Source organism: Strigops habroptila, chromosome 5 (assembly GCF_004027225.2).
Source record: "Strigops habroptila isolate Jane chromosome 5, bStrHab1.2.pri, whole genome shotgun sequence".
Lineage (NCBI taxonomy): Eukaryota > Metazoa > Chordata > Aves > Psittaciformes > Psittacidae > Strigops > Strigops habroptila.
Genome location: NC_044281.2, coordinates 77,792,359 through 77,815,690, shown reverse-complemented (window position 1 = coordinate 77,815,690; position 23,332 = coordinate 77,792,359). Strand labels below are relative to the sequence as shown.

The 23,332-nt window shown below is 39.5% G+C and overlaps 1 protein-coding gene across 6 annotated transcripts in view; it reads left to right on the top strand.

Moving 5' to 3' along the window:
- ATE1 (arginyltransferase 1) overlaps positions 1–23,332 on the top strand; it is an 85,081-nt gene that overhangs the window by 57,350 nt on the left and 4,399 nt on the right. For all 6 annotated transcript variants that reach the window (XM_030486321.1, XM_030486323.1, XM_030486324.1 and 3 more), the window contains one exon: positions 3,917–4,037. In XM_030486321.1, coding sequence (XP_030342181.1) covers positions 3,917–4,037 — 121 coding nt within the window. The remainder of the gene's footprint in view (positions 1–3,916; positions 4,038–23,332) is intronic.

The following is a 23,332-nucleotide window of genomic DNA, read 5'->3' as shown; positions in this document are numbered from 1 at the left end:
AGAGTGAGAAGGAATATAAGTCATACTCTTAGAGGCAACTTTTAATATTATGCAGTTGTTTTACAATGAATAATGAACTATGACTATTTTTCATGAAGTGAAGGTGCTCCTGCACATGAGGCAGAATCTGGCTGGGTTCTCAGGTTCAGATGTTTTCACAGTCCAGAAATAAGTGGAAAGGGATAAAAATAAAGTGAGATGAATTCATAGTTGTTTATTTTCATATTGAGGTTTGCAACGTTTTTAAGAAAGGAAGTAAATTGAGAGTAAGTGCTTAGGGAAGGGGGAAAAAAAAGGGCAAAAGTCCTTGGAAATCATTGCATTTGATTTAATAAATTCTGTGGATTCCCTTTTTAATTCTATCAATACAGACACAGCGCCAACGCTTTTCGTGGGGAAATGCCACGGTATGTCTCTGTGCTCCCACTTCCTCCCTTGAATGGGTCATGGGATGTGGCTTTAACCAGCAGTGTAAATAAAATGCCTTTACGGGAGAAATAGCTGACTTCTAGTATGTTTGGAAGTACTTTTAGAAAGAGGGGATGTTGAAGAACATCAATGTCTTGTTTAATTTTTATGTTCTAATTACATTGTGTGTCATCACTGCAGCCTCATGTATCTTCAGGGATGTTTATTAACAAGATTCTAAATTTGAGGGAAGGAAAACATCTGAAGGAAATCACCTCAGAACTATTTCTTCCTCTTTCCCTCCTAAGGAGGGTATTTGGTTACCCAAAATTAATACTGAAACTGCAATGGTGGATTGGATAATCAATTCTTGCCATTACTCTTTTGCCCAGTACTAAAGGAGCTCTTTCTTGTTAGAACTAAACTAGTAATCCTGCAATGCAGTTATTTTTATACATAGAATCATAGAATCACAAGATAGTTATGGTTGGAAAGGACCTTAAGATCATCCAGTTCCAACCCCCTGCCATGGGCAGGGGCACTTCACATTAGACTATGTCACCCAAGGCTCTGTTCAACCTGGCCTCGAACACTGCCAGGGATGGAGCATTTACCACTTCTCTGGGCAACCTGTTCCAGTGCTTCACCACCCTCACAGTAAAGAACTTCTTCCTTATATCTAACCTGAACTTCCCCTGTTTAAGTTTGAACCCATCACCCCTTGTCCCATCGCTACAGTCCCTGATGAAGAGTCCCTCCCCAGCACCCTTATAGGCCCCCTTCAGACACTGGAAGCTGCTCTGAGGTCTCCACGCAGCTTCTCTTCTCCAGGCTGAACAGCCCCAACTCTCTCAGCCTGTCTCCGTACAGGAGGTGCTCCAGCCCCCTTATCATCCTCATGGCCTCCTCTGGACTTGCTCTAACAGCTCAGTTTCCTTCTTATGTTTGGGACTGCTCACAGCACATCCCATTTTATGACAGAATATGATGTTATAGGAGTAATTGGGAAATTTAGAATAGGGCTGCGTAGTGGAACAATTTTCACGTGTTGGATTCACAAATGTGATGAATTTCAAGATGCAGGGGCAGTATCTTGTATGAAAACTGTAAGTGGATGAGCAATCTTTACTTATAGCCAGGAGTACTCCCATACAACTAGCAAAGACTAAATTGCCACCTTGTACTTTCTGTGCTTAAGCAATAGCTCTGAATGATGGTTACTTGGCTATTTCTGCCTTCTTGGCCAGTTGAGAAAATGTCTTTAAATCAACAAGAAATTATGTTCTATTTTGTCTTTTTAACTGACTGAAAAGGCTTATTTTTTTCTCCCCAAGTCCTTAAATTGTTTCATTTGAGTAATGGTGACTAAAAGTGTTCTTTAAGCATTACCTTCACATACCTTTCAACTATTTCTGTTTAGATAGCATAACGTTTCAAAGTGGTTTATTTAATAATGTCATTTCCATTCCCTCACTTTAGAGGATTTTCTAAGGCCTGGAGGTTTAAGCTTCTGCATGGAATGGGAGAAATATTGTTTTAATTTAATATAAAAATTTGCATTTAATTAAAAAAAGAAAAAAATAACCCCAAAAAGCAACAACAGTAGTTACAAGGAATGTTTTTCAAATGAGAAAATCAGAGTCATAAAGACTTGTTTCAGAAAGATACATCAGGTATTTGACAGTGTTCAGCACGAAGCTTGGTTTGGGTTTGGTTGGGGGTTTTTTCATGTGGACAGTTCTTATCGGAGATAATTTTTGTATTTCTTACTCAACGATTTACAGTTGGTGGGAAATACAAGGTAAAAATGTTAATTCTACTGCAAATATCATAGAATCCTGGAGTGGTTTGTGTTGGAAGGGACCTTAAAGCTCATCCAGTTCCAAGCCCCCGCCATGAGCAGGGACACCTTCCACTAGAGCAGGTTGCTCCAAGCCCCTGTGTCCAACCTGGCCTTGAACACTGCCAGGGATGGGGCAGCCACAGCTTCTCTGGGCACCCTGTGCCAGCGCCTCAGCACCCTCACAGGGAAGAGCTTCTGCCTCAGAGCTCATCTCAATCTCCCCTCTGGCAGGTTAAAGCCATTCCCCTTGTCCTGTCCCTACAGGCCCTTGTCCAAAGCCCCTCTCCAGGTTTCTTGTAGCCCCTTTAGGCATTGGAAGCCCGTGAAGATTCAAACGTTAAGAGAATAAAAAGAATTGGGAACCTCTGCAGACATTAAAAAAAAGTTTCTTCTGATTCCCCAAATTTGGGTATTGTTGAATCTTTTTTGTCTACTAGAACAGCAGAGCTTGTGAATGCAACTTAAAAAATGAAGTCCTTATTACCTGGTTGTAGTGTACCTGTAGTGATTATCTATGTCCCTTCCCAAACCTTGGTCAGCTTCATTCGTGACCATTTTACCTTTTTTCGTAGTAGATGTTGGAGAAAAAAACCAAACTTGATATCAAGCTGATCATCTTCATTACCTGTTTAAAGTAATTGAGAAGAAGAACACTTAATTGCATCAACTGCAGCATAACTTCTTGTAATGCCAGTCGCTTAACTGTTCCTTCAAGATCTGTATTATTGAGAGCCTTAAACTTTTTCATTCTATTTAGTGTATGTCTTTTTCAAGCTGATAAGTGTAAGGAAATTTCAGTTTAAAAATGAATTTGGTATTGCCACCGTATGGCTCTGCACGCTGGGAGCATATGGAGAAAATGAATAATGGCTCAAAGATAGAGTTTTGACTTAAGTTACAGGCCGATGAATAATCTTATTTCAAATCAAATGAAGATCTGATTAGAGGGGGTTATTATTGCTGAGGTGGTGATTTTCCCTGCAGCTGAAGGGAAAATAATGGTGGCTGTTTAGTTTCTGGGAATGTCTGCAAAGAATATCTTTTTAATAAATCAAGGGAAAATGGTACAATTTCACTAATCATTCGTTACCTGTAAGCTTTTCCAGGAAAAACTCCATGAATTACAAGGAAAATGTTACTATTCACATAGCAATGACCAAAATGCTCTATCACTAATGCAATAAAAATAGCATCCTGCTTACTCTTACGTGATTTTATTTCTTCTATTAGGACTTTTTGTTTGGTCTCCATTATTTGCTAGAATTACCACCGCTTGAGATGAGCTGCTTTCGGAGGTGCTGAGTTTTTTAGTGTCGGCACCAGCTCAGCAGAGCTCTAGAGGATAACTTAAATACCGCGTTTCAGTCAGCAAAGCCAAAACCTTTCCAGTTCATCTTGGATACCATAAAAATGTGTTACATTAATTTTATGTTTTCATCAAGTGCCAAGGCTAAGTTTGTATTCCTGAGATGGTGCTGAAATTACTGAAGAAGTAAGGCTGTGATTTCAGTTTCATTGAAGCCATTTCTGACTCATTTGGTGTAGATTAGATTAAACCTATGCCTTGTTCATAGGAAAATCTGGAAAGCTTTAGCCAGAGGGTTCTTGTGCAACTGATATGATGACTCTCTTTTTCTCCTTGTTTTTTTCTTCTCTCCTTTCCAGGGTCAGTACAGGCCCTCTGACTTGTTGTGCCCAGAGACATATGTCTGGACGCCTATTGAGCAATGTCTGCCTCTGCTTGAGCACTCAAAGTACTGTCGATTCAACCAGGATGGAAAAGCAGGTAAGTTTGTAAGTAATGCTAAGCCTACACATTGTCTTGTTTTAATAATGTATTGGTACCATCAGATGCTGAAGCGTTATGGAAATTTTCCCTGTAAAGTATAAAAAGTATAAAATTCACAACTCCATCAAGCCTTCACCAATAGAGAGTTTTATTTTCTAACCTAAAATAAGCAATGCAAATGTTAAGTACATTCTGTTTTCCAGAGTAGGTATAGTTTCCAAAAGGTATAGTTTAAAATTAGCACATGTTGCTGCCTTGCAGATAACTTGTTATTCTGTGCATGAATAAAACCAATCAAATAATTGTTCCTCCCTTACATTCCAGTTGGATGAATGCATAAAGAAAGGGAATTAGAATTAATATACAGGAAAGCGAAAGGGCTGGAGAAGCTTAAAGGCATCAAGTGCTTTTGTTAAGAAACAAACTGGCAGATTTAGTTTAACAATCTGTCAGTGAATTTGAAGAGTGCATTGAACAGCAGAAACACCTTAAAAGTCTTGAAGTAGATGTGACAGAGGTTTTTACATTCTGTAAAGTAGGTACTTAGTGATTTGCCAGCGTGGAATGGTTGAAAATATTACTGACCAGAACATAATACAGCAATGATACTGTAAAACAGTGCAATCAAATGGAAAGAAATACATGGACTTGTAGTTACTGAGTCTATGAGCTGATTGCAGCTGTGTTAGAGATACTTGGGGTGGTGCTTGGGTGGAAAGGAAAAACCCATCAACTATTTTTTGTTAATTACATATTGCTGAATATCCTCCTCCTGAAATTATCTCTTTCTCCACTGAAGAACAGTTGGCAAAGGTTGTGGTATTGTTCAGAGATGTCAGTGATAAGCTCAAGAGTACGTAGCACCACAGTCTGTTTCTAGCCATCAAAATACAGATTTGCCTGTCTCTGAGTGGTCTTCAACAGCTGCTTCTTTCTTTTTACTTTCATGGCTGTAGTTCAATCCAGTTTTCATTCACTGACTGTTTAACTGTTGGAAGGGCAAGGTGTAGGTACATTGATGGAATTTGAAGAGAGGTGACCATTTCAGCAAGTTTGTGAACTTCTGGAAAAGCTGCTTGAGTTCTTTGCTTTTCCTCATCCTGTGTGTGTTACTGCTTATGCTGTGACTTGGTTGCTCAACTGGAACGTTATGATTCTATGATAATAATTATAAGAACCACAAAGATGAGTTCAAATAGATTTCTAGCTATCGATTTAAAAGTTTTAGTAGCAGAATCACCTTACGTGTTCTGAGCAAACAGAGAATGTTCTTCAGTGGTTGTGCAGGTAGACATGGGATGTGGTGGGAAATAGACTGGGGAGTGGGCTTGAGTGCTCTCTGGAAAGAGTATGTATCACCGTGGGAAAGGCTCAACGTGTAAGAGATTTAAATGGGTGACACACCATGTCTTGATCAACTAGAATCGTTGTTAGGTTGGTGAGAGGAAATTTTCAAAGGTAGGATGAAAAAGGGAAATGGTTTTGGAGGCTGATGGTGTTCAAGATACTCTTGTTACTCAGAAAGAAGAGAGTGCAAATATGACAACTAAACTACTGCCTTTGAAGATGTGAACCCCATACAAGCAAAGGAGCATCATCATCTCAATTCTGTGAAATTCCTGTGGCATACCATGCATTTTGGAACTGCAGGGTCTAAAACTTTGCATCATTATCAGTGCAGAATCTCTCACTCCAGACATTACTGGAACCTTGTGACACATGTCCTGTGGTTTAAGGAAATTAAAACACAGCTACACGTTGAAATGCATTGGACCTGCTGTGAGCTTATCTTAATTTGAGATTTAAGTAGCTGCTAGCTCTAAGGAAGCTATTTCTCAACTGTAAAATCAGTTTCCTTTTTACTTCTTTACACTCTACAATAGTCAGTAATAGGAGTTTAATGAAGTTACAGTGACTTTAAAAAAGAGCAATAGGAATGATCATGTGTTTTATTCCTCTTGAATCAGCTTTCTATTATACTGCCCATAATTATGTCAGTTAAGCAGATTGTGATTTATCAAGAGTGGGACTTCCAACATAGAAACTGAGGGCAAGAACCAGTAAACAACAGGGGGAAATAGTGCAACTTGCATTGTTGCCTGGGGCAATAGAACAGTCCCTGGAAATGGTCATCTTTTAGTGTTGTCTGTAATGTCAGAACATTTCGGAAACATTACCTCACGCTAGTTTGTTCATCATGTTTGACAACTTTGAACTTCTTTTCCCTCCCTTGAAAAGAATAAAAGAAGTAACCTCATAAATATACCAATTGCAGGTTATGAAAAGGCATTATAGAGCAGCAGCGAGTGCTGCTTCAGGAGAGAACCTTCCAAATCTCTGCAATATGAGAAGGATTTCTGAGTATTCATACACATTACACTGCAGAGCTCCTTCCTGTGATCAGATTGATTATTTCTTTTCTGGAAAAAACAACAGAAAAAGGAAAAAAAGAGATGCCTACAAAAAGTACCAAAATGATTCTAAAGTATCAGACAATATTAATTGATATTTGCAGAGGAGTTTTGCCTGGTTTGCATTATGCGGTTGTTCCGAGCTTGAGCGTTTTCAAATGGCTTTAAAGTGTATTGTTTTCCATCCCCCTCTCCTCTGACGTCCGGTGCTTTTGTTAACAGTTGGAGAATGAAGAAGAGGACAGGCAAAACTAAACAAAGTTCTTAACTCTTTACACCACAGAGATAAGTCTAGAAATGTGTCTAACAGTTAATAGCTTAAAAAAAGCAATCCTAAGAACCAGGATAACTTCATTGTTTACGATGGCAAATCATGGGCACCTGATTGAAACAGGTCCAACTCTTCACTGCTTCTGACCAGTGTAATGAGATCCGACCTTACTTAACCTCAAAACGCTGCAGTCACACAGAGACAGCGATGAGATCTTGTGCCAGCAAACACCCAGGTTTGATAAATAAACTGCTATTGGGCTCTTTCTGTGCAGTTCCTAATGTATTGAAAACCACCAGTTACTTCAGGAAAAAACCTGCATAGCAACACTCAGACAGCATTCATGGATGCAAGGGTCATGTTTGTCAAGTATTCTTGCTTTTCTAAGTCACCAGTTTGTCCAAAATTACTCATACCTCAGAATAGACTTTTTCTTTTTTTTTTGTTGTCTGTTAAATTTGAAAAATTCAGATCTGTATCATTTTATACATAAAATCACAGACTGGTTTGGGTTGGAAAGGACTTTAAGATCATTCAGTTCCAACCCTCTGCCATAGGCAGGGACACCTCACACTAGACAGTGTCGCCCAAGGCTCTGTCCAAACTGGCCTTGAACACTGCCAGGGATGGAGCATTTGCCACTTCTTTGGGTAGCCTTTCCAGTGCCTCACCACCCTCACAGTAAAGAACTTCTGCCTTATGTCTAACCTGAACTTCCCCTGTTTCCGTTTGAACCCATCACCCCTTGTCCTACCACTACAGTCCCTGCTGAAGAGTCCCTCTCCAGCCTCCTTGTAGCCCCCTTCAGACACTGGAAGCTGCTCTGAGGTCTCCAGAGCTTCTCTTCTCCAGGCTGAACAGCCCCAGCTTTCTCAGCCTGTCTTCATATGGGAGGTGCTTCAGCCCCTGATCATCCTTGTGGCCTCCTCTGGACTTGCTCCAACAGCTTCATGTCCTTCCTATGTTGAGGACACCATCATTGCACACTGAGGTCTCACGAGAGCAGAGTAGAGGAGCAGGATCACCTCCTTCGACCTGCTGGTCATGCTTCTTTTGGTGAGAGAGGGTTATTAGGATTTTTATCATTAACCAGTGGCTAGTCACTTACTTATAGATAAATAAGCAATTTGTGAGGTAGGGCAGTAATAGAGGCATTGGATACTGATGCATTCTGAATATTGAGGTAGTGCTAAACTTCATTTAACAGGCCATTAGCTGGAAGCACAGATAGAGTTCTGTTAGAGAAAAAAGTTAATTAAAAGATTGCTCTGCAGATAAATACTTGTCAGTGACTTTGACAACGTATCAAAGCTGGTGAGCAAAATTCAGTCACATAAGTGTCTGCTGACATATCCTTGGGCATGGTCTGTCTGTCATATTATTTATCTTCCCCCTCTCAAAACAGTCTTCAGGGTTTTACTTTGTTGGTACTCTCACTAACAGCTTTGCCCACGGAACAAATGCAGTATGAAAAGAAGTATAAATAATGTACTTGGTATTCTGGCAGTGCTTTCATCCTTCCACCGACCATTTTTTCTGAGATTAATCCAGTGACATGTCTTTTTTTTTCTAACATCTGTTGAGATTTTCAGTTTGTTGCAGCCTGTGAAAAATGTCTTGATGAGTAAAATCTTTATGAAAATCTACTTTTGGGATGGTAATTAAATTAGTGGGAAACCTCAGTTCTTTATTCCCATCCGCACTGGACTGTCAAGACTTTAAAGAAGCAACTTCAGATAAGGGCAGATACAATCCCAACCTAATGTGGTGGCTTCAAAGCCTTCATAGTTTTATGGCCTCCTGACCATGTCATGCGTGTGGGGTGCGCATTGTGCCAGCCTGGGTGAACAGGGTGCTGTTACCCACATGAAAAAGGCTTGATCTGGGTTGCCAGTCTCAGTGGTGGAAGCTGCTTCCCACCTCCCTGTGTCCACTGCTTGGAGCAGAAGCTTCCAGTAGTGCCGATCAAAAAGGACTATTTTTATCCCTTGACTCATTTGTTTGCTGAAGTTGATAAATCGACTAAGCTGATACACATCTGTTCAACTTCCTGTATATCTAATAATAGAGCAAAATCAAAATGGGATCAAATGGAATACATTAATTGAAATGAAATTACTTCAGTGTTGAAATATACATATAACAAAGGCATACATAGACTCCTCTGTGTTGGCTTTGTGTGTTCATGGAGACAAAACGCTCTTTGCTCTAGAGAGTATAGTCTAACACAAACCACGATGGATGCAAAAAGATGGTATAAAGAAAAAGAGAAGCACTTCTGGTTTGTCTGGTCAAGACTAAATTATAGTCTATTAACAGACTGTAGTAATAGACTAAACTATGAATTTTCTTGTAAACATCACAGTGAAGGAGAGTTTCAAAAAACGATCTAAGGAAGTACATTAATTACCTTTTAGAGGCTATGGATAAATCTTTTGCAGCATGAGAGGTGTAGGAGAAATGAAAAATACGAGAGACACAAAGGAGCTTCCTTTGAAAACAGATAAACTGGTCTGGGATTTCAGATCCCAATGTCAGAGGTAGGATTTGCATTGCTGCCTGGAGGTGCTAGGAATGAAGATGGGGGAGGAACAGGCTGTGGAAAGCTTTAGAAGTGAGGTGGGTCTGATGTAATCAGGTATTTGGTAGCTAATCCATGCTTTCCATGCATGGAAAGATGGGGAAGTGCATTTTGCAGTAGTGCATACAGGCAGAATGATGAGGACTTGACAAGAACAGAAGCAAGCTGTTGAAATAAGTAATGGTAAGATTAAAACTTGAAAGTCTATCTAGATATTTGTAGAGATGAATGAGAGGCTGGTTTTTAGATCCACTACGTAGAAAGAAACTAGATGTGAAAACCTGAAGAAATCACAAAGCCAGTCATATGCCAGAGATTTACCAGTGCCTAACAGTTCAGCAGCCACTTTCCTCTCATTGTTCTTGATGCACACCAGACTTTGCATCTGTCATCTCCACATAGCAAGAAAGACTTTGCTGCTTCCAGGAGAGGCGTGGAAGTCTTTAGAAGAATTGAGGCTTTAGACTATTTCCATCTGGTCTGAGCCAAAATGACGATAGGCATTGGAACCAAGAGGAGATAATTTGTCTTTTCTGTGCTTTTCAGTGATCTGCCTGCAGCCACACAGGAACTGGTGGGACTATGTCTACACAAAAGGCAGATGGTGAAATCCAGAGAGTCTTCTAAATTGCCTCATGTTCACATACAAGTCTTAGGCATTTGGAAAAAAACCCCAAAACCAAGCCAACACTAAAATTGGTGCCTGAACTCTGCTTACCAGGAGTATTAGTCCCATGATCAGTGCCAGGGTCCTGGACACTGCACATAGCTGTGTAGAGGTCAGCATGTGAAGTGAGAGGTCTCATTTCAGGCTCACAAGAATCACTGTGTAAAAAACCCCCCCCATTCAATGTATTACCTTACGAGCAGAGTTGATACCAAATCACTGTTAGAACTAAAGAAAATTAAGATTTACACTCTTCTTCTGTAGTAGTCTTATAACTTCTATTGCAAGATTTTACCTTTTTTTTTTTTTTTAAAGCTTCTAGAAATACAAGCTGGAAAACCCTTTTTTTCCCCTTTAGAAATACATCTTTCTGAGTTATTACAGAACTAATTCCATTTTCTTTGCTGCACACAAAATGACAATTCTCACAGCTTTGCAGCATTGTTATTGTCCTGCACATAATAAGCTAGAGTTGGAAAACCAAACAACATGCTCAGTATTTAATAACTTCTGAATCCTCTTATTAGTGACTTGATTATGTATCTTAATGCTCTTTGCTTGAAAGTGAGGGTTGTTAGTTCCAGTAACTTAAAACTTAGAATTGTTACGCAGAAATCTTCAGGTTTGGGCAGTTCATACAAAACTATTGGTTTTAAATATATATTTGTGTGGATAGTGCTTTCACCAGAAAACAACTGTTTCAATAACCTTGATTTCTAGTTCTGTGTTTTATAAAACCTATAATTTTATGCACAGTTTAGATACTATTCTTTGCTAATGAAAAGGGCGTATTTCAAACATGTTTTGCATTCATTGTGTTTGTGAAGGCAAGTATTTGGTTGATTTTTCTTTTTGCTCCCCATCAAGTACAGTGGCTGTTTAATTTTAAGATATATTAAAAAAATATAGAGTACTAACATGATCCTGGTCTTGTTCCTCCTCCCTCTCTCAATGGAAAAGCCATGATCACATCTTTATATCCATAAAGTGAACTGCGGTTGCCATTTGGTCACGTCTGATAGTTTAGATCCTTGGCAAAGTGATGGATACGTGTACGGGTGCATCTTCAAATCTCCTCAGATGGATTAATGCAAAAGACAGTATCCATTAATGTTTATAAGGGTAGTTGTGATGCAGATTAATGTTTATAAGGAGAAATGCAATGAAGTTCTTGAGACGACGAAAATGTGGTCACAAAACCCTCACAGATGGAAAACATTAAGCAAATTGTTTAGAACTGTGCAATCATCTGATTAAGGAGAAATTGCTGGTCTGCTCTAACCAACTGCTGTTTATAATTCTTTAAAGATACAGTGTTGTGTACTTTGGCGAGGTAGGAAACAGTTTAAGTAAGTTCTAGTAGATCATGAACTAAATTCTTCTAAAGAACTAACTTCCTATTATTTTATCAGAGCTATTGGTAATAAATGTGAATTCTATAACCAAGAAAAAGGCAGACATATCAGTTCTTTCTAGCAGCTCCTCTAGAAGAGACACATCTTACAAGTTTGTCTCTGTTTCTAATTAGGTTTATAAACACTTAGAATCATCAGAATGCAGATTTCTAAATCCAGGGTGATCCTTGAGCATACAAGATATTTAAACAACGAAGATAGTGCCAAGAAGGTACAGCCAGGCGCAATTTTCCCTTTGCTTTTTAGTATGTTTGGATTAAATTGAAAGGACTGTCATGAGGTTTTAGCCTCATACACAAAAATATGCTCAACTATTCCACTGCTTCTGTAACAAAAAGGTAATGTGGTTAACTCAATTTGTGGGTCCTGAACAACTGGTACTGCATAAATTGGCATGTTGGGGTTAGAAATGACACTGAACCATGAGCTCTGCAAGAGAGTCTCCCAAAACAATCAATTGCAAGGACGAAAAGGTCTTTAAAATGTGGTTTGAAGTATGGTCATAATATGAACTTCATTTCACATTGTTCTAGCAAATCTCAAACTTAACTAAATATTTCTGATTTAAAAGTTTGTATTTATTGATATTCTAAATATGTCTGCTTCTGACATACATGTAGCAGAGTAAACCAATGCCCATTGAGAAGCACTTTTGTCTGACTTAGAATCATAGAATCCCAGTCTGGTTTGTGTTGGAAGTGACCTTAAAGCTCATCCAGTTCCAACCCCCTGCCACGGGCAGGGACACCTTCCACTAGAGCAGGTTGCTCCAAGCCCCTGTGTCCAACCTGGCCTTGAACACTGCCAGGGATGGGGCAGCCACAGCTTCTCTGGAACTACTTCTAGTGTAGTTCATGAAACAGTTGGCTTGGAGTGCAAAATTCCCCAAAATATGTCTTAATCCGAAATGACTGTCATAGAGATTGTGTAATGAACAGATGTATTTTGAAATTACATATTTTTTTGAGGACTTTGCTGGGAAAATAAAGATATCCTGGCATACTTCTCCTTACATTGAAAAGATGGTTGTGTGCTGAAGATACTTCTTCACCATGAAGAATAATTATGCTTTTTTTAGGTGACTGGACCAGAAGTGAACTCATTAGTTGGTGAAGATTCAGGGAAATATGGGGAAGGTCAAGGATTGCCAAATCTTGTCGGACTCATTTTGCATACGCAGAAGGTGTTAGAAACACAAGAACAGAACTGAAAAATGAAATAATGTGGGATAAGCAGGGAGATCATGCAGATTTGGGCCATGCTGAGGGTAACCAGCATATGGGCTTCGTTTCAAAATGCGATAAAAGTTAAGAGCTGTAATTAGCTGCAGATACAGAGCAGCTGTGGAAGTGACACCACAGGCATGTGCCGAGCCCCGGCTCAGCCACACGCCACCAGCCACCATGGCAAACTTGTTCCAGGGTCAGACCTTTTGTAACGGCCCTCGGTGCCTCAGAACATGTTTACTCTCTGCCCTGGTGACATCATCCCGGCTTCTCACATGGAACATAATTGCTTCCATGTTTTAATTAATTTAGCCAGCAAATTGATTGCTGCAATCTGATTTTTTTAGTCGATAAGCTACTGCCAATTGCTGCAGTTTTGCCTATTTCATGGAAACGTTTGCAATTGGAATTCTCAGCTTGACTCTTGTATTTCTGTTTCTTCCTCCTCATATATCAATCTTTACGAGGACTTTGATTTTCCCTTGTTTTTGGAAGACCCTCTTACTGCTTTCTGCCATTTTCACTTCTATGCAGTTCAAATAATTTAATAAATAGTATTTAACTCTTTTAGTCTTTCAGACTTTTTCCTTTTCCATCCTGTTTTTTGGAGCTGTAACTCCTTAAAGCATAACCCTTATAGTTTTGTCTTTTATACTGTCCTTTATTCCATTGGTTGTACTGTCATTGCAAGCTGGGGGCTCACTATTGTGTTTTGCTGTTGGTTTGAAGTGTCATTAAAACCTGTGCTTAAAAGTCTCTGGAAGTCTGGTTGAAAATGGAATTTCAGGAAGTTTTCTTGTGAAAGTCTGAAGTCATCATTAGCTGCCCTTCACTGTCAGCTGGCTCAGGGTCAGTCCCTTGGGTTTTTGCTTCAGAAAAAGACATAAAACTGCTAAAATTTCTTATTCTTGCATAAGTGTGATGAAAATAAGTATCTGGAAATATATTTATAAAATAGAATCAAAAAAGTCATCCAGAATTGCTTAAATTCCTTTGATTTTAATTAGTATTTCTAGCTCAGCCACAGAAAACGTTTTTAATTCCCTGGAAGCAAGGTTATAATCTGGAGGGTGAGGATGGCTATTAAAGTTACAAAGTGTTTTTTCTTAATTTGTGCAATGCAAAATGACTCCCAAAATACATGGAATGAGGCAATAACTCTGTTTCTGCAATTTTAGCCCTTGTAAAATTAATTTGACACGTAAAATAAAGGCTAAAACACTTTTGCGTGTCATAAATGCCAGCTTTGGAATCATTGGAAGTTGCAGAAATTCACATTCTTGGAAGGAGGTCAGTACATCTTCTTAGGCACCATTCGTGTGACAAAGCTTAGACTGACTCTTAGTGTCGTTTCATAGTTAGAAAATCACTGATTTTAGTGGAGTCCAGGATTTGGCTCCTTGGGTAAATCTTACTGAATTACAAGGTATTTTAGTTAACAATTAAATGAAGATGCAGTTTATGTAGTGCTTCTTATTTTTTCACATGCAAAATATGTTCAGGAAATAGATGGAAGAAGCTCTTTTGTTTGAGATGTCGGTGTACTTACCAGTTTTCAAGTTCTACTAGAGTTAGGAATGAGATAAGCATTTCTTAGATAAACTAAGAAAAATATTTATTCATGTTTTTCACAAGAAATGAATGAAATACTTCATTCATCCCTACCAGAAGTGTTTGTGTGGCAGTTGCTTTCCATCCCTCATCTTTTCTATTTAAAAATGCATCCTTAATTTAGTATTTTCAACATTTAATTCACTGATTTAATGGCATGTTTAATGTGTGTCTCCCAAAAGTAACTGAGTCACTTCTGATGATGTTCGTGAGACAAGTAAATTCTCTGGAAAGACACGTGTACAGTTTTAATTCCCTGATAGTGAGTGAATTAGAGTTCCTTTCGTGTGCTGTTTCCAAGTGCTTGTTAGATTTTGCCCATGATTTTTGCTGTCTCTAAAGAGAAATGAGCAGCTCAGGATACTGAACATTCCTGTGTCGTTCTGAATAACTTGGATACTTTGAGGAACAGAAAAACTCAGCTAACAAAAGTTCTGAGAACCACAGGGGAGATGCATCTGATGCAGAATAAAGCTTGCTCAGGCTCATCAGTGCTGACCTAGAGCAAACAAACCTTCCCAGAACACAGGAATCGGAATTAGACATGAGAAGTGCCTGCAGAGTCCAGCAAAAAGGAGCTGGGGCATGAACGAGCTTGTAAAACTTTGACCAAGCTGATTTGGATTTCCAGAACCACCTTGTGCAATCTGCTGATGGCCTGGGTGCTGCAAGTCTCACCTAGTTTAGGGAGACAGGCTGCAGGACTGCGTAGGACTACAGTTCTGCTTCTGGTCCTTGTGTGTCTGGAAGAACATAGAACACTTTGGTTTGGAAGGGACCATAATGCTCATCCAGTTCCAACCACCCGCCACAGGCAGGGACACCTTCCACTAGAGCAGGTTGCTCCAAGCCCCTGTGTCCAACCTGGCCTTGAACACTGCCAGGGATGGGGCAGCCACAGCTTCTCTGGGCACCCTGTGCCAGCGCCTCAGCACCCTCACAGGGAAGAGCTTCTGCCTCAGAGCTCATCTCAATCTCCCCTCTGGCAGGTTAAAGCCATTCCCCTTGTCCTGTCCCTCCAGGCCCTTGTCTAAAGCCCCTCTCCAGGTTTCCTGGAGCCCCTTTAGGCACTGGAGCTGCTCTAAGGTCTCCCCTTCAGGAGCCTTCTCTTCTCCAGGCTGCCCCAGCCCAGCTCTCTCAGCCTGGCTCCAGAGCAGAGCTGCTCCAGCCCTCGCAGCAGCTCCAGGGCCTCCTCTGGACTCAACAGCTCCACGTCCCTCTTGTGCTGGGGGCCACAGAGCTGCCTGGTGCATTTAAACTGAAGGCATATTTGAAAGTTGACTAAATGATGAAAAAGCCCATTTAAACCAAGAAAAACAAATAAAAAAACCCAAATCCAAAAGCCTCCTGAATATGCAGTTAATATTCTTCATTGGCAGTTCACATGCTCATTTCTCGTTTCTGAAGTAATTGAGAATAATGACAGAGATACAACTTCAAAAGAATCAACAAGTTCATTTTGTCTTCTGGAAGAGCATCTAAAAGTGAAATAGTTATCTTTGTCACCTTGCCATCTACTAGATTAGATTCCTTGGTTTTTGTCTTAGTGTCTTGGCGTTGGAGGCACCAGATACTCTTTTTTCAGATGGGAAGCTGTTCAGTCTCATTTAACTAACATTTTCCCCAGGTACTACTGGGCTTTTTTTATAGTGCATCCCTGAAAAGCAAGTCATGGAGAAATATCAGTGTCATTTAAGTCCAGCCCTTCAGTAGCCGTTTCTCAGTCATCATATTTCATGATAATAAATTGAGCTAGGTTAGAATAATTGCATTATGTGGGAGCTCCTCATAAATAAATTGGGGATTTTATTGTTTTATGTGCATCTCTTTCATATGTGTCCAAATGTGGATTTTGGTGTTAGGCAATGTAGTCCAAGGGTTGTATTTGCAGGTAAGCCTGAAGCTATTGCTGGTTGCTGTGAATTACAGCTGAAACCAAGAACTTCTCTGAATTGCTGTATTCACAGGAAATGTTTTCCATTGGCCCCTATTCATGTTTACTACTAGAATAATAAGAGTCAAAACACAATGAGTTATTGTTTCCGTGTGGCACAGCAGGGTTAGTGGGTTTTGAATGCGTTTTGTCAAGTGATTAGTCTGCTTGCTTCTCAAGACTGAATTGCAAATCATAAACCAGTTGTATGATTTCAGGCACAAAGCCCAAAAGTTTTGTTCGGAAAATGTCTTTAGGATTGAGCCTTGCTGCTACTTCCCGTCTTAACCCATTTTAGAGTTCCCTATAAGTTATACTTGTAAAACTAATTCTTCTGTCTTCATCTTTTAAGGAGCATTGATAATATTTTGATGAAGTGCATTTTCCCTCTTAGAAACATTCCCTTTTTAAACAGTCATTGCAGAAGTTCCTATTTTTCTCTTGTTAGAGGAACTGCAAAGAGTTGGCTGATTGAGAATATCCTGAGCATTTTACTGTACTTCCTTTGTGACTTGTGCTTTCTGGATTTAATTAAGAATTCTTTTCATTGAATTTTGTTGTTGTTGTTGTTGTTTATGCTTCATTTTAACTGTAGTCTTATTTTGGTTTGAGTTAGCATTTATACCCCAAGGCATACTGGTCTTTAATAGCTCTTAATGTATGAGTCTAGTATGAAAGAAGCAGTATGAGAAGAAACACATTTCAACTCACTGTCGTATATAAATATTACTATGAATGGATGTTGCTTATCGTGTCACTGTGTACTGTCGTTTAGTTTTTGAGGATGATTTCCCCCATGCTTTGCTGTTGAACAGAAAGAAATAATGCTTTAAATTGGGTGAGAAGCGAGCTTAAATTCAACGGTCAAATACATTAGGCTTGTGACTGAGGTGGAAATTTTCTATTTCCAGTAATTAATATCTCCTATAGTTCAGTCATAAAATTGGAAAAGTTCATTTGTTTCTTCCTTTTAAAGTTTTTGTTTTAAAATCATTGCTCATTGACTCTGACAAGGTCGTGTAAACCAGATGGAGCTTTTCTGTCAAAAAACATTCCACAAGGCTGTAGTGTTTCTTAAATCAATTGACATGGCCATAGCGTAACCAGCAAGGGATGGGTGCCTCTTTTGACCATTTTCACACCTAGTTTGAAAGCTTTGGGTATCATGAAACATTTTAACTCCTTGTAAATTGAATGTTAAACCTGTTATTCTTCTTTGATTTGGAAAAGGTAAACACTGTGTTCATCTTTAAAAGCTCTGCAGGTCCAACTGTTTCAAAATTGCAAATTAAAAACCAAGAACAACTTGAAACAAACCCCAAATCCAACATAGCCTTTTGGGCTCTCAGTCTGTAAATGCAGCAGTTGTCAAGTGTTAATCTTTGTATTTTTTTCTGTAGATTTAATGCTTAGAGATAACAGTAGTTTTTCTGAGATTCCATTTTTAGCAAAATGGAAGCTAATTTGTAATGTGAGTTATTTAGGTGGGAGTTGTCTTCAGAGATTTCTTCCAGAGTGAAGCACAGGTTTCAGTTAATGGCACAGGTTTAAATACTGTAGATTTTGAATTAGGACTGGTTCATTGCCTATTTCTTTCTTTCCCTGTTTCATCCTGCTATGGAGGAAAAAAAACCCCAGGTTCTCTGTGTAGCATGGGTGCAGAAGCACAAAGTGAAGATGTTCCAGGGGGTTTAAGTAGCATTTAAGGAAACTGAAACTTATCATCAGAAACAGCGTTATTTCAGGGGTTAGCAGGAGCACCACCTTTCTTTTCTGAATTAGAAATACCAGACCTCAGTAAGGCTTCTTGCTAATTCTGAATCCATTCTGTACAGAAAATGTAAGAAATATTTCCTGTGACTAGTGTGGGGCTTGGGGAAATTGGCAGGTTTCCTTTTTCCTATTTAAAAAATAAGAAAGTCAATAAATTTGTCACTTTTTTTTTATCCTTTCTTCACTTATTTTCCTATAAGTGGAAAAATCTTTACAAAAGATGTCAGCTTGCTTGCAGCTCTAGATTATACCCTTGACAAATCTGTCACGTTTGTGAGGAGTATACTAAAGGGGATGAGGGAAGAGGTACCATTGACCCGGCACCCAACAGCGTGGCTCTGAAGAAGAGCGATACAGAACACTGCCGCTGCAGGTTGTCCTTCCAAATCAGTGGTGATCAAAACCAGCTTGACACAAATCAGCCACCACCAAAAAGCTGGTTTAATAGTTTGCTACAAAAACCTTTGAGCTATCACATGCCTTTTTCGATGTGATGTTGGCTCCAAGCCTGTGTAGAGTTGCAGCGGGCTGTTGCAGAGCTCACTCTCTGCCCTCTGAGTCTCACTTGCGCTGCTTTGCACGTGCTTACCCGGCTTTCTGAGCAGATGTCACTGGTTTTCACTTCAGCTTATATTAGGTAGTAATAATAAAGATTAATGCACTTGGAGAGTAAAAAATATTTGGCTTTCTGCTTCCCAAAATAGTTTCATAGATACTAATCAATTCCGACTCTGCAATAAAAAAACTCAGATCATGAAAGTTTGAATTTCTGTGTAAATCATACCAATGCCCATTTTGCTCTTACTCCAAACAAAAATGGTAAGATAATTCCTCCTCCTTTATGTTAGTATTTCAGCAGCAATGCATATCAGCATTTGAAAATCATGTTTTGGTTTCGGGAGGGAGCTTGCAGGTTTGGGGGAAGTTAAGTGGGTTGTGCAGAGAAATAAAACCCGAGTTGTACAGGAGCATGTCAGACTTCCTGCTCTTCACATTCCTCCTCGTCCCTTGAGTACAAAAGCATTTCTGGGGCTGATTGCTGGATGAGGCTGCCTTTGAAGACCACTGCTGTTACTTTTAGCTTGTTGCTCGGTGTCGCTCAGCAATGTTGCCTGTGCTTTTGGCAAAGGGGCATGCATATAGCTGGTCCAAATAATCAAACCAGTATCTGCCTGACAGCACGTCATCACGTAGAGGATCTTTAGATCACTTCTACTTCTTTGTTTTTTACCCATACTTAGTAATGTATCTGCTTTGCTGTTTCAGAAAAGAAATCCTCTGTGTAAAATTGCATTTAATAGTGATATGGGGCTGGGAACAAAGAATTTTAACACCTCTTTGCAAGTTTTTTATGGGATCAGTGTGGCAAGGCTGAATTACACATGAAATCTCTCCTATATTAAAATTTCAATAGTTGAATGCTATATAAACAATGTTCTGGTTTAGGAGTATAGGGGAGAAGAGAATGAAGTGACAGTTGATTTATTCAACAAGAATTCAGCTGTATTGTTAGCTTTGAGACTAACAGGATGATATTGCTGTGAAGACAGACAGTTGGCATATGCAGTTGCTCAGTTTCCTAAAATGACAGGTACTTTCAATCTACGGAACTGTTTTTTTCTGAAGTTTAGGGTTGTTTATGTATCTACCATCCCAACTACATTGATAGATGTACCTGAATTAAAGGATAAAACATTATATGTTTTATATGTCAAGTGATAGTGTCTCTTCTGTAGGCTACAATTAATCAACAGCTCCGTGAGAGGATAATCTTCATAAAAGGCAAAGTCCCACATGCAACAGTTATGAACTTGCAAAAGGAATTTTGTCTTCAAACCCATGATGTTAGATTAGATCTTAGGCAGATCTAATCTGTGAGGGTGCTGAGGCGCTGGCACAGGGTGCCCAGAGAAGCTGTGGCTGCCCCATCCCTGGAGGTGTTCAGGGCCAGGTTGGACACAGGGGCTTGGAGCAACCTGCTCTAGTGGAAGGTGTCCCTGCCCGTGGCAGGGGGTTGGAACTGGATGAGCTTTAAGGTCCCTTCCAACACAAACCAGTCTGGGATTCTAGGATTATATCTTTTTGAGAGTTTTATCAATGCACCCACTGTTTGTGAGGTGAAGCAGAGGTTAGTGAGAGACTCAGGAGGTATAAAATGAGAAAGTGTGAGGAGGTAAGAATAAGGGGGTTTTAGCTTTTTGATGGTAATAACGCTGCATTCAGTAATTGATTAAAGCTGCCCTATTATTGCACTTTTATTCCACTATCTGATGAGTCTGGGTCTTTCCAGAAATGGAAATCACTAACTGAAATTTTCTTATTAAAAGCATGGAAATAATTCTTATTGATAGAGATGCTTGTTTTGAACAAGTAACTTTATTTGATACAGCATATGATCTTATTTTGAATTGGGATTTCTCCTATATCCCAGCATCAGTCACGCAGAGAAAGCCTGTTAGAATTCAGTTGTCATCTTCTTAAATATAAAGAAAATCATATCATGTGCCACTCAGCAGGAGCAGATATTGAAGTTTTCATTTTGGGAGGGTAATTTCTTCTTTTGAACAATGCTGAAGCCCAATCTGCTTTTATTTCCCATGAAATTCTCTTAAATCTATTCTGTTCAGGTTTAAATCATGAGTAAAGGGAGTATGTCCTGAATTCATACAGTGTTGCCTCCAGAGCAGTAGCGATTGAAAGGTGGCTGAATTTGAACTCATGGATGTGTTGTTATGGTGACACAAGTTCCTATTTGCCTTCTCTAAAAGCTTAATGATGTACCTGAGATTATTTCACTGACGCTTAACATTGCAGTAAAAGGCTTCTTTCTTTTTCAGGTGGAGTCTAAATTATATATATTTAAGTACTTTTACAGAAGGTTATTTTTATCATTAAAGTTTTTATTTTGGAGAGGGAGTCAATGGAAAAATGTCTTTGTAGACACTTGGACTGTTATTCTTCTGCCTTTCAAACCTTATTTGCAGAATCTGGAATCAACCTTCATGTGTAAACCAAATATAAATGTAGTCCATCAAATGTAGGTTTGTAAGACCAAGTATATCTGGCTTTAAACGTTTCCTGACGATAAACTCATTGCTAAGTCTTTTATATATGTAGTTTATGCACAGAACTTACTGTGTTAAGCTTAAAACATGTCTGAACTATTCATATTATAGTGATTTTTTCAACATATTGGTATTTTCTTGACTGCTCTGGGAGAGCCTTCTCCTTCCTGCCTGCGGGTTGTGTTATAAACCTGTCCAGGAGAGGACTGATCTACAGCATGGTTTGGCAAGCCTTACTTCTCCCCAGAAAACACTTGGCTACGGTGCCGAAACAAGTTTCCTAGAACCCTGGGTCAAAGGAACAGTTTCATATGGCTGTAGAGCTAGCATGGGCCTTGAGTGCAAGGAGGGCAATTCACTGATTGCACTTGATGTCATGAGTAAAAGTGAAGTTAGGGTATAAATGCTGAGCAACAAGAACTGAGTTCAGTTGAGCCAGTAAGGCTATAGTGAAACCAAAGTTACAGTAGCTTTAGTTGCTTTAAGAAGTTGACTCTGATGCCAGGAACATTACAAGCCAAAGGATGAACTCATCCAGAGTATCAGGCTTCGGTACTATTTGAAAGCAATGAGTATCAAACAGTGAGTAGTGAGCAGCTTTGAAAGTGCTTTTGGCATGAGGTTATGAAGGCTGGACTTGGCATAAATCCATTTCAGGACACAATCTTATATTCAGCCTAGAGGTGCAGTAAATATAAACTTTCCAATTTAAGAAGTTAAAATAACTTTACACTTGTGTCACCTCCAGAAGCTAAACTTGCAAATTTTCCCTGGTGAACTTTCAGAGACGAGGAGGATGTAATAGAAGTGGCAGGAGGGCTGGTAGTAAAACCAACCTATTGGGATATCAGGAAGGTGTTGGCCACACATCAAAAACCTAATGGATTTCAAAGAGGGAAATAAAGCCATAAAGTGTTTTTGACTTAGTGTTTATCTAAAGCAATTGCCAACAATAATTAGAGGAGAATGCAATCTTAGTAAGTACTGCTCAGATTTTCTTCCTTCAAACCACGTTTTCCTAGTTAAGTCTTAAGAAATACATTGTGCTTTCATGTTAGGAATCAAAACACAGATAAAAGTAATGAAGTCATTCTGAACTTTGCAAAGCAGACTTCGTTAAGTTGCACATACTAAATTCATGCAATCAGCAGGAAAATGTTGATAAGGCATTTCTGTGGATGAATAGGGGCAGGTTCTTAAGAATGTCCTGCAAAGAAATGAGTTTCATGACCTCTTTTGTCTTTGTTAAAGCATAAAGAAGGTCCAAAAGGGAGTATTAAGCTTTTCCATAGTAAAGGCTACTTTTGAGTAGAGATTTGTCTTACAGATTCCTTCAGCTTCTTCCAGACAAGTTTTTTAGCTTACCTGTAGCAAGTCTAGTGGGCAGGTATGTAAAACAAAAAGAAGACAGAACTTGGTGACCACTCTGCTTCCCAGAGCTCATGTCACATCCTTTGCACTTTGGATCTATTGCCGTTTGTGAAATGTGCTGAGAAAGTTCTACCTCTGTTTATCCTCTTACAAATAAAACCCATCTTTGCCCATGAAGCAGCCATTTGAGTTACCTCTTTTTCCATGGCAGTTGGTTTGATTTTGAGTCAACTGATGATCAGCAGAAGGCTCATTGTTGGTGTTGTAAGCGTGAAACAATGTAGAGTGGATACCATTGAGATCCTGTTCAAAGAGCCTTAAATGTTCTAACCTAAAAGAAGCAAGTCTATGAACATAACAAATATCTTAATTTGAGGCAGATTGATGCAATACTAAAAGCTATACTATACTTACCTGTGCTGGCTCCTCAGCCAGAAGAATGTCCTGATGCCTGTGGTGGTTTTGGCTGGGGAAGCACCTGGTATGAGGCTATGGTTGGATTTGTGCTGTAAACAGTGTTGATCACACAGGGATGTTTTGTTATCGCTGAGTAGTGCTTATGTACAGTCAAGGAGTCTTCTGCTCCTCACCTCACCCCACCAGCGAGGAGGCACAAGAAGTTGGGGGGGACACAGCCGGGACAGCTGATCCCAACTAACAAAAGGGATATTTCACACCATAAGGAGTCATGCTTGGTATATAAAGCTGGGGGAACAAGGAGGAAGGGGGGGGACATTGAGAGTGGATGGCATTTGTCTTCTCAAGTCACCGTAAGGCATGATGGAGCCTTGCTGTCCTGGGGATGGCTGAAGGAGAATGAACGGGAGATGGTGAATGGATTCCTTGTTTTGTTTTGCTTGTGTGCACAGCTTTTTCTTTACCTATTAAACTGTCTTTATCTCAACCCATGAGGTTTCTTGCTTTTACCCTTCCAATTCTGTCCCCCATCCCACCAGGGGGGAGTGAGC